Source organism: Montipora foliosa, chromosome 9 (assembly GCF_036669935.1).
Source record: "Montipora foliosa isolate CH-2021 chromosome 9, ASM3666993v2, whole genome shotgun sequence".
Lineage (NCBI taxonomy): Eukaryota > Metazoa > Cnidaria > Anthozoa > Scleractinia > Acroporidae > Montipora > Montipora foliosa.
The window spans coordinates 46,303,576-46,321,075 of NC_090877.1; the positions used below are offsets into that span (position 1 = coordinate 46,303,576).

Here is a 17,500-nt window from a genome sequence, read left to right on the forward strand (position 1 = left end):
GATTTTGTGAAGTCAATATAGCTCCTAAATCGCAGTTCTTTGGGAAGTTGACTGTTTTTGACGTCATCAAGCTTGACAACAACCACGCTATCATCTCCTCTTAGCGCCAGGCGATGAAGGGCGATGCTCAGTTCATGACTGCAAAAGTTGCTGGTTAAAAAGCTCTTCGACACAACAGCTACAGTCTTTTTACTGTTGTAGACACTGTCTGCCATGTTTTGGGTAAAAGGTACCCCCGGTACAAAATCTCGGTAGTGAATGCAACATTTAATTTTATGCTTGCTTTCCAAAGTTGGCAACAGTTTCTTTGTGACCCATTTTTGGTCCACGGTGCTGTAGATGATAAACGCATCAAATTTGAAATCTGCAAAAAGAAGCCGGTAATGTAGAAACCCTTGTTTGTGATGATTGAGTTGAGGAAAGAAAGTATCTATCGCAGCTGAAGTGATCGTCTGTGTCTAAAATGCGATGAATAAAACTAACCTGCATCTAAAGGAGCAGAACTTGCTTCCTTTTTTCGTTGCTTAAGGCGCCACCGGCAAACAACTGCTACCAAAAAGAGCAAACACAAGCAAGCAACTGCTACTGCAATTGCTGTAGTAGCTGTGGATAAGAGAACAAAAACGTGATTGCTAATGGCCTGAAACAAGGCTTAGTCATTAACAAACTAAAACGGTTCATGAGGTAAGCGAGGGAGTTTGGATTCTGCGTTCGCTGCATGATTATTCCCTGTATTTCAGTGACTTGTTTTGTGCAATTAGATTAGCGCACTCATTGAAGATCAATAGTTGGCTCAGGTTTATGATGCTGCTATTTGGATCGTGTTTATTTTCATCGGTTCAGTTTCGCCAAAAGGCTGAAAATACAACTATGACTAATACTTAACAATTATTCCATGAGCGCGCGTTGGATATGAGATGGTAAATAGCCAACGAGGCCCGTAGCGCCGAGTTGGCTATAACCACTCTCATATCCAACAAGCGCGAATGGAATAATTGCTTTATTAAATTCCTTTAACTCCAAAAGTTTGGAAGTACGAAATACGAGCGAAAAAAGGGAGAAAATCCTAGCGAAATCGAAAAAACTTGATGAAGATGCGATGTTGTGTAATACCTGGTGGTCAGACAGACGTAGGCTCATCACAAAAACATTTCTTACTTTTTCGCGTACTTCTAAGCTTCGAAATTGATCCAAACTTTCCCCAAAAACGTTTTTCTTGTCCTTTATACCAAGAGAAATTTCGATTTCTGGCGTAAACATTTTTAGCTTAGCAACGTTTAGCGCAATCATTTACCATATAAGGTCAAACTAAGGAATATGAGCTGATAACCGAGATTGAGTGAGCCAATCAGAGCACGAGAATTGCATTATCCGAGGTTGAGATTTTAATAATTTGTGATATACTTTCCTTCGTCTTTTTTTTTTTTTGCCAAATGACTCGAGAGAATCAGACCCACTGCTATAGTCATTGCCAGAGTGCCCTCTGTCAATGACCTTTACTTTAAAGCTAGTGTCAAAATCGCCGAAAACTGTATGTATATATTTCCGCTTACTTGAACAACATCGTGGATTTTAACTTAATTTTTAACTTGATTCCTGATGGCCGGTTTCGCAGCTATAGCACACACCAGACTTCTAAACTTTACAACGCCGGAAAATATTTGGGAAAGCTTGTATTCATACAACTTGAAGGCTGCTGTGGGTCTATAAGTCAGTCAGATCAAGATAGCGGATTTTAAAAAAAAATCATTTTCTCGTTTTTAAATGGGATTATTTAAAATGCTAAACGAAATCAAGTTCTCAGATGGTAGCCGAGCACTAACCGGTATCTGAAAAGTTATGGGTTCAAAATCCCGCCCAAGGGTTTCCTGTGATTATTGCTAAAGTTACACAAAAGCAAAACTATTGTCAAATATTTGTGAAATGTTCGTGGCTAGTCTGACGCGGCGTTTCGTCTCGGCCAAGAGACTCTTCAGAGACCTTTAGAATTCAAAGGCAAACTCGTTGAGCAACGCGCCCAAAGTCCCGTTCGCATTTGACAATAGTTTTGCTTTGGTATAAATTTAACTCGTGATTGCACGGTTGGAAATCCTTCTGCGATAGAGGGCCAGACTGTCAACATCTAGAATTTGCGAACGGGACTTTGGGCGCGATGCTCAACGAGTTTGCTTTTGAATGCTAAAGGTCTCTGAAGAGTCTCTTGGCCGAGACGAAACGCCGCGTCAGACTAGCCACGAACATTTCACAAGTATTGCTAAAGTGATGTTGTTAACAATGATGGTCTAAAATTCTAACATTCTTTTAAACTATTGTAATTTATTTTATTTTGACTTTACTTAGCTAGGCTTTGTTAACTTTTTCTCATAGTTTATTGTATCTTATATAGTCATGCGTTTTAGTTATGAGCTTTTGGCTCGGATTTGTAGGGTCCTCATCCCACGCATTGACGTGAATAAACTGATTGATTGATTATTGACAGTTTCGACGACTATCAGCCGTCTTTATCAAAAGGTCAATGTCGTCGTGGATTGCTAATTCTGTTTCTTTTTCTGTTATTAATCGGTAAAGCTTATTGTATATTACAACCTTAGCACTAAAGGATGTGGGCTTACAACGTGTACTATCTCCATGGGGAGACTATTCCATGCAGGAATGATACAAGGAAAAAAAAAGTTTAAATATATCAGTACGCGCAGGTAGGTGATTTTCATGAGAGCGTATTGTTTGAGAGTAAGAAAGAAATTCACACTGAGAGATATCAGTACCTTTAAGATTCTGGAAGGCCTAAAGGGGCCTATGAAATAAAAAATGTCTTTTGCTTGTTTTAAAGATCTTTCAAAATGATGAAGAATGCTGTTTTCTATTTTGGAATATCTTTTCTCGTTTCCGAGATATACTCAAGTTTTCTCCGAAAATATTGAATGGGTGTTGTTCAAACTTGGTAGGGGTAATCTACGTCAAGGAAGGCACAAAATGATATCCTCTGTGCTGTTGCCACAGCAACCTTTTTTTTTTGCTGCTGGGTCTATTTAAAGCAGGATCGATTTTATCGTTTATTGTCGTAATGAGACACGTTCACTCTTGGTAAGCATTATGGGCAGCACATGCGTTTCAAGTCTGACCATTTGACTGTACTTATCTGTTCAAAATCTGAGAGATTCGGTTCATGCAGAGAGGGACTGAAAACGAGAGCGTTGCTATGGCGATATCGTTATGGGTGTCACTTTGTACCTTGTCTGATGTTCATTACTGGTGCCAAGTTTGAATAACATTACTCTAATTTTGTGATTTTGTAACAGTCATTGTCAAGTTTGCGACGTCATCAATTTTTGAACAAAAACTGAATATTTCTGGAACGAGAGAAGGTATTCCAAAATAGAAAACACCATTCGTCATCAATTTGAAAGGTCTTTAAAATAAGCAAAAGATATTTTTTTACTTCATAGGAGCTTAACATTAAGTTAATTATGACCTTAAATAGAGAAAATGACACTTTATAAACTGACTGCGCTCTTTGTTTTTGATGTCATTACATCTTAATGTGTTATTTAGGCTATGGACTAGTAAAGGAAACATGTTTGAACATTTTAAAAATGTTTTTTTTGCAGACGTCAGCAAGCCAGGACCTCAATGGTTTCAAAGCGCAACGGATCTACGTCACAACATGGCAGATTTGAGTACATCATTTGAGTACATGTACATGAAAGCGCAAGAGTACCTTTTAGTACATCAAAGCGAAACAGGAGACCCTGTGTATAAAGAATACACCTTATTCCAAAATGGCTACCATTTTAACAATCAACAATAAAAGCAAGGTGACACAAGGTAACACCAACCCGATTTACGTGACACGCCTGTCTCTTAATGTGATCCACCTTCCCACATGCTTGCCGTGGGAGAACAGTTTTGCTGTTCCCAACCCAGCTTACCACATGTATGGCATATGAAGCTGCCACTTAAAGGGGTGCTAAACACACTCGCGTAAAATGTTAGCTACGCCATGCCGATGAGGCCCAAAAAGCCCGAAACAACTGTCCGTGGCGGTTAATTGACCCGGTGAAGTGATTGTGCGCATGCGTTATGTGTTGGCCACACCGCGTTGGTGTTAGCGTGTGTCACCTTGGTTTTATTGTTGCAACCATTTTATGATTCTTTTGTCTCTTTGCAAATTTGCCCCTTTGGCCTCACTTGCAAACGTTAAATTCAAAAGAGTATATAACCTGGAACGAGGCCAAAAGGGCCAGTTTGCAATCAAACAAAAGAATACTAAAATGGAAGCCATTTTGGAATAAGATGAATAACGTTCATGTGTGAATTTGAAACTCCTCCTTTATAGGGAAACAATTCGTATTCGTTGGTGTTTCCTAAACATGCGGACTTTGAAGATCAAAGAGTCCAATCAACAGCTTCACTCGTACAAGACAGGGGTTAGATTAAATATTTAATTTAGGCTCTATAGATGATGAATAACGTTCATGTGTGAATTTGTTGGAACTTACCTGAGAGACTTGTCGATGCATAAGATGATGTTGAAACTCCACCTATATAGGAAAAAATCGTATTATTACCGGTAGGTGTTTCCTAAAGATGCGGACTTTGAAATTCAACGAGTCCAATCAACAGCTTCAGTCCTACTTCCGTCAATCACATTTGTCCCGACAGTTAGTGGAGCTTTAAAAACAGAAGCTAACAAAGAGAATCGAAATAATCCAAACACAACGTGAGAAAGACCAATTAACCCGTTCCGTGACAGTGAATGACGACAGCAGAAAACAAAATAATAGACTGGATTTCGAGCTTCAGAGTCTGCATGCAAGAGGGGAAGAAAATTCTAAAATTAAGAAAAACGCATCTCTTTCTTGAATGACGAATCATCAGACGGACTGTTTACAAGACAAGGGTTAGATTAGATATTCAATTTAGGCCCTGTAGGTGATGAACAATGTTCATGTGTGAATTTGTTAGAACTTACCTGACAGACTTGTCGATAAATAAGATGATGTCGAAACTCCACCTTAATAGGAAAAAGAATCGTATTAGGTGTTTTCTAAACAAGCGGACTTTAAGTTCAAAGAGTCCAATCAACAGCTTCAGTCGTACGTCCGTCAATCACATTTGTCCCGACGGTTAGCAGAGCTTTAAAAACAGAAGCTAACGAAGAGGATCGAATAACCCAATCACAACTGTGAATACGACCAATGAAAACTGTGAATACGACCAATGAACCTGTTCCGCGACAGTGATTGACAGCAGCGAGAACTAAAACCAATGGCTGGAATTTGAGCTTCAGGGTTTGCATGTTCAAGGTCGGATACAGTCTCTTCAAAATGTTCGCTTTCGAAAGCGAAAAATAATGCTTGACACACACACAAGACCGCGCGGTCGTTGCTTTCTGGTATCCATAAAAGAGTTCAAAACGTGCATTTTCAGCCGAAACGTTTTGGCGACCACAATTTGTCATCTGGCGACTGAAAAATTTTATCTAGTGGCCAGTTGGCGTCTATATGAAAAAGTTAATTTCGGACCCTGGTGACAGTAACTGTATAACATGTATGACAAAGATTAGAGCTTGTACAAATCACATGTAAAGGAGAGATTACCACAATTCTCTTCTCTCTCGTCCCATCCATCGTCACAGTCAGGTTCCAAGTCACACAGCTTCTTCGTACTTACGCATTGGCCATTATCACAACTGTACTCTCCGTCTTCGCATTTCGCTGGCAAAAGAAAAACTACAAATGAGACGTCTGCCAAACCATGTGGTACGCCGTGCCTATACCGTGTAATCACCCCTACACCATTCTTCTCGAGGCTCATAACTCATTTGCAAATGCCAGGTGCGCGAACATTCTAATATCACCTTGACACATCCAAGGTAAGCAATGACATAAAATGCAAAGAGTCAGACTTACTGCAATTGCCCATTTCATCAGAACCATCTTCGCAGTCATTGGAACCATCGCATAACGAGCTTCGCGTTATGCAGCGTCCACTGGAGCAAGTAAACTGATCGGGCGTGCATCCCTTTCGCGCTAACAAAAAACAAAATAACAGAACAAATTTAAGCCAACTGTTTTCAGCCTCAGTTAAACTGGAAAATAAGCCAGGCATTTTTCCTGTTTCCTCGCTACTTAGGAGCTTCGAAATACAATACGCAATGGCGAAATATCGGCCCGTATATGCAAAAGCATCAAATAAGATGAGTGTGATCTACCTCCACAAGTCATGGTGTCGTCACTCAAAATCATGTCGAGGGGACAAGACAACACTGTGCCTCGCCTCCAATTCCAACCAAACAAAGATGTGTGCATTTATTTGTTACATGGATGGCGATCTGCGAATCAAGTAACAAAACATTGTTACATGCTTGTACATTCCCTCACACTTCACATCCCCCTCCCCCCCCCCCCCCCCCCCCCCCCACCCCCCCCCCCCCCCCCCCCTCTCTCCCCCCTTCACGGACAATAGACCTTGGGAAGGCTAAGGCCGCCATACTGGTGAGAAGGAAAGTATAAAGAACTTTATTGTCCGTACAGTGATCGAGTCTCCAACAAAAAAAGAAATAATGAATAAATAATAACTTGCAAAACGATAAATCGGAAAAAAATTTAAGAATTGAAAATATAAAGAAACAAGGCAAGGGTTTTTGTCCTGACCAATGTTTGGAGACGTAATTTTTTAAATATTTACCTTTGTGAATTCTTCACAAATACAGTGCCTATAGATGAGTTGCAACCGATTCTTTCGGATCAGGTTGACAATAATGTGATATACAATTGCTGGCGGACGAACAAAAGAAGCTGATTGTGCGACATATTTTGTTTCCGCATACCGACATGGCGGCACGACGTAACGCAAAAACCACCTATTTGTGAGATTTTGCATCGCGTTTCTTCGCCAAACGGCAAACGGGAAACGAGAGATTCGGTTCTCTCTCTTCTCTTTTGAGAAGCTCAACGTTCACATGGCGTCACAGTGGCCATTATTATACCCTTAAACAAAGATGAAAGGCTACAATGTATATTGAAAGTCCAAAACCAGCTGTTTTGGAAAATGAGCTCTTCTTTTAACAACCAAAGAAGCATAGCCTCTGACCACGTGAATAAAAAGCAGCAATTGAGAAAATGAATAAATAGAATCCCTGCATTATCATATACAAGGAAAGGAAAGGAACTTTATTTCAGTGTCTAGTCATGCGTTCTAGAGCTGGGGCACTAATTGGGGACACTGTAAACTGAAATCAACGATCAACGCAAATCAAGTTTGACAAGGGTAGCAAAATGGGTGGAGCCCTGTCCTACCTGTGGTGTTCAATGTGTCAACAATCGCGATGTCAGACAAGTTGTTCACTGTGGCCTGTACGAGGGTTCGGCCCAATCGATCACTTTTCTTGATTTTCATGACGTGGGGCTTCTTATCAATCCAGTATACATAGCTTCCGTATACCACGAGGCCTACAGGTCTTCCAACATTCTTTTTCACCAGTGTGTTGCGGGTATATCCTTAACAACAAGAGAAAAACTCCGTGTAATGCGTCATTTAAGTTAGTGTTGATAACCCCTCCTCCCCACTCAAACCTGCAAAATAATTATTCCCAAGTCGTGGCGGCAGAACAATACGGCCTCAGTAAGTGTGAATTTCGGTTAAGGTTTTTTAAAGATATAACTCAAACTAAGGCGCATTTCGAAGACGTCGGTATTGACAATTGGGACGAAAGAACTCAAAAAGATAAAGTTGACTCCGCTTGAGGCGCCATTAGCCAAGCTGTCGCTCTCTGATGAATTCATATGATATGGCGTCATGAAAATGGCTGGCGTTTATAAAAACCGACTTCCATGTCGACAAATAACTTTTGTAACATTCGCATATCCCCTTCTTTCTCTATTGCCTAACTTTCGTTTTAAGAATAGTTTTAAACAGGATTTCAACGACAATCGTTAAACATACCATCAAGATCACCAAACTCAATTTTCTTCCTTCCAGTGTCTGTCCAAAACAGTTTTTGTTCTTGTTTATCCACAGCCAGATCGCCAGGGAAATCTGCCCTAAAAAGCACCATATCATCCGCACCTCCCATCGTTGCTCGCATAATCGATTGCTTTTGGAGATTCTCATTCGTGAAATACATATCCCTGCAAGGTGTAATGTAGGTATTACATTTAGTAATGGCACCAAGATACAATTTTTACTCCTTTATTAAGTGTTCAGTCTTCTAGCGCTGGAGCACTAATTGGGGACACTGTAGATTGAAATCAATAAATCAACGCATATCAAATTAAAATCGCTCTCAGAACTTTTTCGTAAAAAAATGAGATCTTCGCAGTTCCATCCACTAAGTTACCCAGGCACAGACTTAAAAAAGGACAGAGATTATACTTCGCGTTCCCGGAAAACGGCTATTCGATGTTAACCGAAAACAACATCCCATTTCTTGCCTGTTAACTACAGTTAACGAGCGAAAATTAAGAATAGAGAAACAAAATACAGAAGACGATTTTCACAGTCTTATGACAAGCAGTTGCCTCGAAGAAAACACAAGGATTAATCTTCTGCGATAAATGTTACAGCTCGTCGACTATGCTTTCCTGAATTTATCTCCAGTCCTTTTCGTTTGCATTATGCTCGTTAACGCCCTACCTTATCTGGCATAAACCTGACCAGCCAGGATACTTTTAAAAACACTCAAGCTGTTGGTATAAACTGCCGCTTTTCATTTCAGTGCTCTCTTAACAATTGTACCCGTGCATGGCGCGAGACTTACCCCTTCTCAGGATAAAGCACTATGGAGCGTGGATACACATCATCCTTCTTGAAAACCGCACCCATATTAGTTTTGTGCCTCAAACTGTAAACGTTAATGCTATTGAAGACACTGTCTGTCCAATAGAGCTGCTGTCCGTAGGGGTCGATGGCGAGATCAAACGGTGATGCACCGCTGTTTATCTTGAGGGTCTTGACATTGGTTCCATTTTGATAAGCGCATTTGATTGATTTGGTGGTTCCGCCATCGATCCAGAAAACTAAGTGGCTGTTGATGTCATAATCGATGGAAAGGACATTTTCTAAATCTCGCACAAGTAAAGGCACCTCGAGATTGTCAACAGAGTCAATCAAGATTCGACGAATGGTGGTTTTGGTGCTGAACAACATAAAGACACTTGGAGCTGAGAAAGAGAACAATAATTAACATACGTTAAGGCACAGTTTCAGTAACCCTGTAGCAGACTGGGAAAGCAAAGATTGACATACCGAACCTTAGAATAACGAAGTACTCGCTATAACAAAGGATGCACGCCCACGTAATCAAATGCCAGGGAAAAAAACTTACACACAACGAACCATGGGATAAAAGAAACAAAATTGTCCTGTCCTACAAATTTCGGAAATTAAGAATAATAAGAGGCAAAAACGAAGCCACTCCGGTCTTCGCGTCCGAATTTTTGTGCGTTTGCTGCTGGGAGCCTGTACTACACATTGATTGACTAATACTTGTCCGCTTCTATGATTTGCCACAGTTATAACTTCTGCAATTTGTTAAAACGACAGGCATTAAGGCCTTTAAGGTCTTAAAAGTTTCGTTTACCTTCGCAATTTCGAAATGGAAATTTGAAAACAAAGTACACTTCACAGGAATAATTCCAAGGTGAATTAAATTCCAGTGAACAAGTGTTCAATGCAGTTATACGCACACCTTTTTTGTTTAAAGGAACTTGGACCTGTAACCTTCCGGTTACTTGTAGCAATTCTCATCAAAATCAATAGAAACTTAAACGGCGTAACACATTTAACTGCGTGCCAAAGTTAAGCAGAAGTGAAACAAGTGCTACAGTGCTCAACTTTGCGTTTGTGGAGAGAGGTATTTCATTAGTGCGTGCATCATGGTTTCTGGTGATTAACGTTTGAAGGGCGTATTTATGGCATCGGGGCGAGAAAAGCCAGTCTCAACTAAATGATGTTCAATCGTCGTTAAAAGGCGTTGGGACACCTTGCTAACATCGATAATTTTTACGCCAATCGCATTGTCACTTACTTATGCCGCCTTCAGCTTTAAAACTTCCTCACTCTTCAATCCTTGGCTTGAACCTCACGTCATGGCGGCTATATTGGTGTACTGAACAAAATTATTATAAAAAACGCGAGCGACATTTTGCTTTTGTTTTGTACAACAACATGGCCGTCAAATCACGTGAGGGCAAACCAAGAATTCAATGTCGAGTCTGTCTGACAATCTGTTATAACATTGTCGGCGGAGGGAGGGAAAAGACGACTTTATAAGTAGATAGGGATGAGTGACAGTAACTGTATAACACATATGACAAAGATTAGAGCTTCTACATATCACATGTAAAGGAGAGATTACCACAAATCTCTTTTCTCTCGTCCCATCCATCGTCACAGTCACGTTCCAAGTCACACAGCTTCGTCTTATTTACGCATTGGCCATTATCACAACTGTGCTCTCCATCTTCGCATTTCGCTGGCAAAAGAAAAAAAGGCGAATGAGACGTCTTATCTGCCAAACCTTTTGGTACGCCGTGCCTATACCGTGTAATTACCCGTCTATTGGAGCAACTAAACTGATCGGGCTTGCATTTCTTTCGCGCTAACAAAAAAAAAAGTAAATAACAGAACAAAGTTAAGCCAAATGTTTTCAGCCTCAGGTAAACTGGAAAATAAGCCAGGCATTTTTTCTGTTTCCTTGCTACTTAGGAGCTTCGAAACACAATACGCAATGGCGAAATATCGGCCTGTATATGCAAAAGCATCAAATAAGATGAGTGTGATCTACCTCCACAAGTCATGTTGTCGTCACTCAAAATCATGTCGAGGGGACAAGAACACTGAGCCTCGCCTCCACTTCCAACCAAACAAAGATGTGTGCATTTATTCTTGTTACATGGATGGCGATCTGCGAATCAAGTAACAAAACATTGTTACATGCTTGTTGCTTGTACATTCCCTTCACACTTCACATCCCCCCCCCCCCACCTACCCCCTTCACGGACAATAGACCTTGGGAAGGCTAAGGCCGCCATACTGGTGAGAAGGAAAGTATAAAGAACTTTATTGTCCGTACAGTGATCGAGTCTCCAACAGAAAAAGAAATAATAATAATAATCATAACTTGCAAAAAAAAAAAAAAAAAATTAAGAATTGAAATATAAAGAAACAAGGCAAGGGTTTGTCCTGACCAATGTTTGGAGACGTAATTTTTTAAATATTTACCTTTGTGAATTCTTCACAAATACAGTGCCTATAGATGGGTTGCAACCGATTCTTTCGGATCAAGTTGACAATAATGTGATATACAATTGCTGGCGGACGAACAAAAGAAGCTGATGTGCGACATTTTGTTTCCGCATACCGACATGGCGGCACGACGTAACGCAAAAACCACCTATTTGTGAGATTTTGCATCGCGTTCTTCGCCAAACGGCAAACGGGAAACGAGAGATTCGGTTTACTCTGACTCTTCTCTCTCTTTTGAGAAGCTCAACGTTCACATGGCGTCACAGTGGCCATTATTATGCCCTTAAACAAAGATGAAAGGCTACAATGTATATTGAAAATCCAAAACTAGCTGTTTGGAAAATGAGCTCCTCTTTTAACAACCAAAGAAGCATAGCCTCTGGCCAAGTGACTAAAAAGCAGCAATTGAGAAAATGAATAAATAGAATCCCTGCATTATCATATACAAAGAAAGGAAAGGAACTTCATTTCAGTGTCTAGTCGTTCTAGCGCTGGAGCACTTATTGGAGACACTGTAAACTGAAATCAACGATCAACGCAAATCAAGTTTGACAAGAGTAACAAAATGGGTGGAGCCCTGTCCTACCTGTGGTCTTCAATGTGTCAACAATCGCGATGTCAGACAAGTCGTTTACTTCGGCCTGTACGTCGAGAGTTTGGCCCGATCGATCACTTTTCTTGATTTTCATGACGTTGCTAGACGCCTTATCAATCCAGTACAAATAGTTTCCGTAAACCAAGAGGCCTACAGGGCGTAAAACATCCTTTTCCACCAGTGTGTTTGGGGTCATTCGATATCCTTAACAACAAGAGAAAAACTCCGTGTAATGTGTCATTTAAGTTAGTGTTGATAACCCCTTCTCCCCACTCAAACCTGCAAAATAATTATTCCCAAGACGTGGCGGCAGAACAATACGGCCTCAGTAAGTGTGAATTTCGGTTGGGGTTTTTTTAAAGATATAACTCAAACGAAGGCGCATTTTGGAGACGTCGGTATTGACAATTGGGACGAAAGAACTCAAGAAGATAAAGTTGCACTCCCCTTGAGGCGCCATTAGCCATCCTGTCGCTCTCTGATGAGTTCATATGATATGCCGTCATGAAAATGGCTAGCGCTGGCGTTTATTAAAACCGACCTCCATGTCGACAAATAACTTTTGTAACATTCGCATATCCCCTTCTTTCTCTATTGCCTAACTTTCGTTTTAAGAATAGTTTTAAACAGTATTTCAATGGCAATCGTTAAACATACCAGTAAGATCACCAAACTCAATTTTCTTCCTTCCAGTGTCTGTCCAAAACAGTCTTTGTTCTTGTTTATCTACAGCCAGATCGCCAGGGAAATCTGCCCTGAAAAGCACCATTTCATCCCCACCACCCATCTTTGCTCGCATAATCGATTTCTTTTGGGGATTCTCATCCGTGAAATACATATCCCTGCAATGTGTAATGTAGGTATTACATTTAGTAATGGCACCAAGATACAATTTTTACCCCTTTATTAAGTGTCCACTCTTCTAGCGCTGGAGCACTAGTTGGGGACACTGTTGATTGAAATCAATAAATCAACGCATATCAAATCAAAATCGCTCTCAGGACTTGTTCGTAAAAAATGAGATCTTCGCAGTTCCATCCACCAAGTTACCCAGGCACAGACTTAAAAAGGACAGAGATTAAACTTCGCGTACCCGAAAAAAGGTTATTCGATATTAACCGAAAACAACATCCCATTCCTTGCCCGTTAACTACAGTTGACAAGGAAATATTGAGAATAGAGAAATAAAATACAGCAAGACAATTTTCACAGTCTTATGACAAGCAGTTGCCTCGAAGAAAACACAAGGATTAATCTTCTGCGATAAATGTTACAGCTCGGCGACTATGCTCTCCTGAATTTCTCTCTATTCCTTTTCGCTTGCATTATGCTCGTTTACGCCCTAGCACATCTGGCATAAACCTGACCAGCCAAGATACTTTTAAAAACACTCAAGCTGTTGGTATAAAATGCCACTATTCATTTTAGTGCTCTCTTAACAATTGTACCCGTGCATGGCGCGAGACTTACCCCTTCTCAGGATAAAGCACTATCGAACGTGGATACACATCATCCTTCTTGAAAATCGCACCCATATTAGTTTTGTTCCTCAAACTGTAAACGTTGATGCTATTGAAGACACTGTCTGTCCAATAGAGCTGCTGTCCGTAGGGGTCGATTGCGAGATCAAAGGGCGATGCACCGCTGTTTATCTTGAGGGTCTTGACATTGGTTCCATTTTGATAAGCGCATTTGATTGATTTGGTGGTTCCGCCATCGATCCAGAAAACTAAGTGGCTGTTGATGTCATAATCGATGGAGAGGACATTTTCTAAATCGCGCACAGGCAAAACCACCTCGAGATTGTCAACAGAGTCAATCAAGATTCGACGAATGGTGGTTTTGGTGCTGAGCAACATAAAGACACTTGGAGCTGAAAAAGAGAACAATAATTAACATACGTAAGGCACATTTTCAGTAACCCTGTAAAAGACTGGTAGAGCAAAGCTTGACTTTTCGAATCTTAGAATGACGAAGTAATCGAAATAACAAACGATGTACCCCCACGTAAATCAAATGCCAGGGAAATAACTTACACACAACGAACGATGGGATAAAACAAACAAAATTGTCCTGTCCTTCAAACTTCGGAAATTAAGAGGAAAAAACGAAACCACTCGGGGTATCTGCGTCCGAATTTTTTGTGCGTTTGCTGCTGGCAGCCTGTACCACTTATTGATTGACTAATACTTGTTCGCTTCTGCGATTTGTCAAAGTTATAACCTCTGCAACTTGTTAAAACGATAGGCATTAAGGCCTTTAAGGTCTTAAAAGTTTACTTTACCTTCGCAAGTTCGTTTGTCCGTATCTAACAACTGATAGTGCGTGGGACAGGAACACACTCTTGTGCCATCAGGTTTGGCGAAGCAAAGATGGCTACATACATTGTTGTCAGCAGCGCACGGATTCCAGCCTGAAACATGAATGGAGGTGTTTCAAGAAAAACGCTGACATACCGGTATATCAAGCACTCATCGCAAAACAACACATCGGAACCTAGCACAATGGTAAAGAGGCCCCTTTGCTGCAATACGCAAGAGTATCTATTGAAAGCCAAAATGCACATACGCTATTGTTCTCGAGAGTTTCTTTTAGGCGCTGGCCAGAAAAATTAATAAACAAGTAATCAAATCGGTAATTATTACAAAGCTTCAAAAATTCTGCTGTCGTAATGGTGAATGTTTTTGCTGAATCCAAAATACCCAGTGCGACCACAAAAATATACAATTGCAAGGAAAATGTTTTGCAAGGACCCCTGTATTGAATCTCGTCGAAAATGAGCAGTCTGTGACCATCTCACACCATTCTAGTACCAAGTCTGCTTGATAATTAGCATGCTTGACAAGTACTTAACAATTATTTCATTAGTGCGCGCGGTGGAAGACTGGGATTCAGTGAAAACTAGCAACAAGGGATACTACCGGACAAAATATGGGGTGCATAGATGGCGCAGTGGTGAGAGCACTCGCCTGCCACTAGTGTGGCCGGGTTCGATTCCGGGACTCGGCGTCATATGTGGGTTGAGTTTGTTGGTTCTCCACTCTGCACCGAGAGGTTTTCTCCGCGGGTACTCCGGTTTCTCCTCTTTTCAAAAACCAACATTTGACTTGATTTGCGTTAATTGTTTATTCCAGTTCAGTGTCCTCAATTAGCGCTCCAGCGCTACCACGACTAGACTCTTAAATAAACTTCCTTTCCTTTGTGTACAGAATTCTTTACGTACCTTCTTGTCTGCTGCTGTGAAATACAAGAAGGTCCATAATAACGTCAATATTGCTCTCAATTCGCGTCCGATCCGATCCATTCGTCTTATTAGCTCGGTAAATTGTTGACAAGTCAGCGTAATAGATATAATCCTTGAATTGTGTCAGGGCAAATATCTTTGTCAGCCCTGACACGACAATTCGCCTATTTGTTCCATTTAAGTTTGCACACTCAATCACCCTCCTTTCTTGATCGGCCCAGAAGATTAATCCGGTCGAAGAGTCGATTGTTAAGCCAGCAGGAGGAGTTGGGTTTTTGAATAAAGTGCGTCTGTTTGATCCATCTAAGTCAGCTATTTCTATAGTTGGCTCTCTTCCACCGTTCACCCAGTACATATGCCTACAAAAAAAAAAATGCACATTAACCACCCAAAGCGTTAAACTTTTATCCTTCAGACCAGGTGTGAGGAATAAAATCGAATCCCGTGAAGACAGCCTTGTGCAAAAAAACATTCTTGCTCAAGACCGGAGAATTTGTTTCGAATGAACCTGGTTGGAAAGTTCTTCAAAAACGTATTCGTGTTGGAACAAATTTTCCTGGGGCCGCAATCTTAAATAACTGTGACGTGCCATGCTTGCGAAGTTGCCCTATAAATTTTGTTGCAAAAAGAGCATTTGATAATAGATGAGGGACAAACGTAACACGACACGACCAAAACAAGCCATTTTTCTGTATTGGGTTCGACTTAATTGTCTTCTTTATTGAGATTTCTCCAGCTTGCCGGGTCGCTCACGCGCGGAACCCCAAGGGTGGCTCTCTTACGGTGGTATGATACCTTAAAAATGGCAAAAAATGCGAGAACTTTCCAAAAAAATGTTATTCGCTTTTTAAGTCCACAATTTAACTTAGATTAACCCTACTATTTTATTTTTTAAGAGAAATTTATTTTTTATTGATAATTCACTTATTTGTGAGGGCAGGTTTCTGGTTGCTAGGGGCAACAGCTTTGTTTACACTTTGTTTCTAGGGGAAAAACAACGCGTAAAACTTGTTTTCGTTGAAAAAACGACCATTGCGTGACAAGGGACTCTTCCTTGCATCGTACATGGCCACTATTGCCATACTGAGGGCTGTATGAGCCCGCGCGGCACAATCATATTCCATTTTTCGGATTTTTCGAAAGTACATGCAATTCATGCTCTTGTTCTTCGGCAATTACAGATATTTCTTGTTTTTTCGGATTTTTCTTATCGTTTATAATCAGTCATGCCTAAACATCGAACAAGAAGACGTCCTAAAAGAAGGTTTTTGGGAAATCAGTTTTCGAAACCAGCGACAGCGATTGTTATTAAGAGCGATGCCAATGAAGACAATCAACCAAAAGAAGAAGCATGTGGTTTGGGTTCCCCGGACTCGAGCGAGGTAATCAAAAAGTCTGTGTCTTCAAAGAAGCTATTAACAAAGTGCGATCTCATCGAAGAAAAACCTTTTATACAAGAGCCGACAATAACTGGCTTTCGGTTTGTTGACATGGAGATATTGTCCTCTGCATTTTCTGGCATGAGGTGCGCCGATTGCGGGGACTTTGGCTTAGTTCTTTCAGAAAAATACTGCCAAAGGAAGGGATGTGCTTCAAGTCTTCGCGTCCTTTGTGAAAGTTGTGGCTGGAAGCATGAGTTTTACACCTCCAAAGAGCAAACCTTAAGCCATGAGGTAAACAGACGTCTGGAGTACTCCATGAGGTTCATAGGAAAGGGTCACAGTGGAGCAAAAAAGTTCTGCACATTAATGAATATACCACCACCTCCAACAGCAAGGGCTTATCAGAAGAATGCAAGAACAGTTGCTAAACATGTCAAAGCAATTGCCAAGGACAGCATGTCTAATGCAGCAAAACAAATCAGGGATGCCCAGCATGCTGGTGAAAATGATGTTGTGAACTGTGGTGTTTCTTGTGACGGTACCTGGCAAAAAAGGCGGTACTCTTCCCAGAATGGTTGTGTAATTATTATGTCGATTGATTCTGGTAGAGTCCTAGATGCAGAACCTCTCTCAAAAGTTTGTAAACAATGTCAGAGGCATTCCCATTTGGATAAAGACAGCGAGGAGTACCGTCATTGGAGGGCAGACCACAACAATTGCAAATCTAATTACAAGGGGTCTGCACCTGCCATGGAAGCAGAGGGTGCTGATCGTATTTTTAGACGGTCTGTCATTACCCACAAGCTTCGATATGCAGAACTTTACTCAGATGGTGACAGCAAAAGTTTCAATAAAGTCAAAGATGTCTATTCAGCGGACAGTGTCCAGGTTGTCAAGCAAGAATGCATAGGACATGTACAGAAACGTGTTTGAACAGCGCTGCGGAAACTCAAGAAAGAAAATCCTGGTCTAGGTGGGAAAGGCAAACTCACTGATGCAATGATTGACAAACTCCAGAATTATTATGGC

General features: G+C 40.9%; 2 protein-coding genes across 2 annotated transcripts in view; one reads left to right on the forward strand and one right to left on the reverse strand.

Moving 5' to 3' along the window:
• The window catches only part of LOC137969350 (low-density lipoprotein receptor-related protein 6-like), a 90,743-nt gene that overhangs the window by 3,414 nt on the left and 69,829 nt on the right, over positions 1-17,500 (reverse strand). The window contains exons 10-21 of the mRNA XM_068815548.1: positions 15,069-15,448; positions 14,130-14,258; positions 13,316-13,718; positions 12,503-12,687; positions 11,837-12,049; positions 10,790-10,909; positions 5,913-6,032; positions 5,601-5,717; positions 4,973-5,014; positions 4,500-4,541; positions 484-603; positions 1-364 (exon numbers count right to left, since the gene is read on the reverse strand). The exon at positions 1-364 is cut by the window's left edge and continues 3,414 nt beyond it. Of these exons, the coding sequence (XP_068671649.1) occupies positions 1-364; positions 484-603; positions 4,500-4,541; positions 4,973-5,014; positions 5,601-5,717; positions 5,913-6,032; positions 10,790-10,909; positions 11,837-12,049; positions 12,503-12,687; positions 13,316-13,718; positions 14,130-14,258; positions 15,069-15,448 (2,235 nt within the window). The remainder of the gene's footprint in view (positions 365-483; positions 604-4,499; positions 4,542-4,972; positions 5,015-5,600; positions 5,718-5,912; positions 6,033-10,789; positions 10,910-11,836; positions 12,050-12,502; positions 12,688-13,315; positions 13,719-14,129; positions 14,259-15,068; positions 15,449-17,500) is intronic.
• LOC137969358 (uncharacterized) overlaps positions 16,309-17,500 on the forward strand; it is a 1,906-nt gene continuing 714 nt past the window's right edge. The window contains exon 1 of the mRNA XM_068815565.1: positions 16,309-17,500. This exon is cut by the window's right edge and continues 714 nt beyond it. Coding sequence (XP_068671666.1) covers positions 16,316-17,404 — 1,089 coding nt within the window. The 5' untranslated portion in view covers positions 16,309-16,315 and the 3' untranslated portion in view covers positions 17,405-17,500.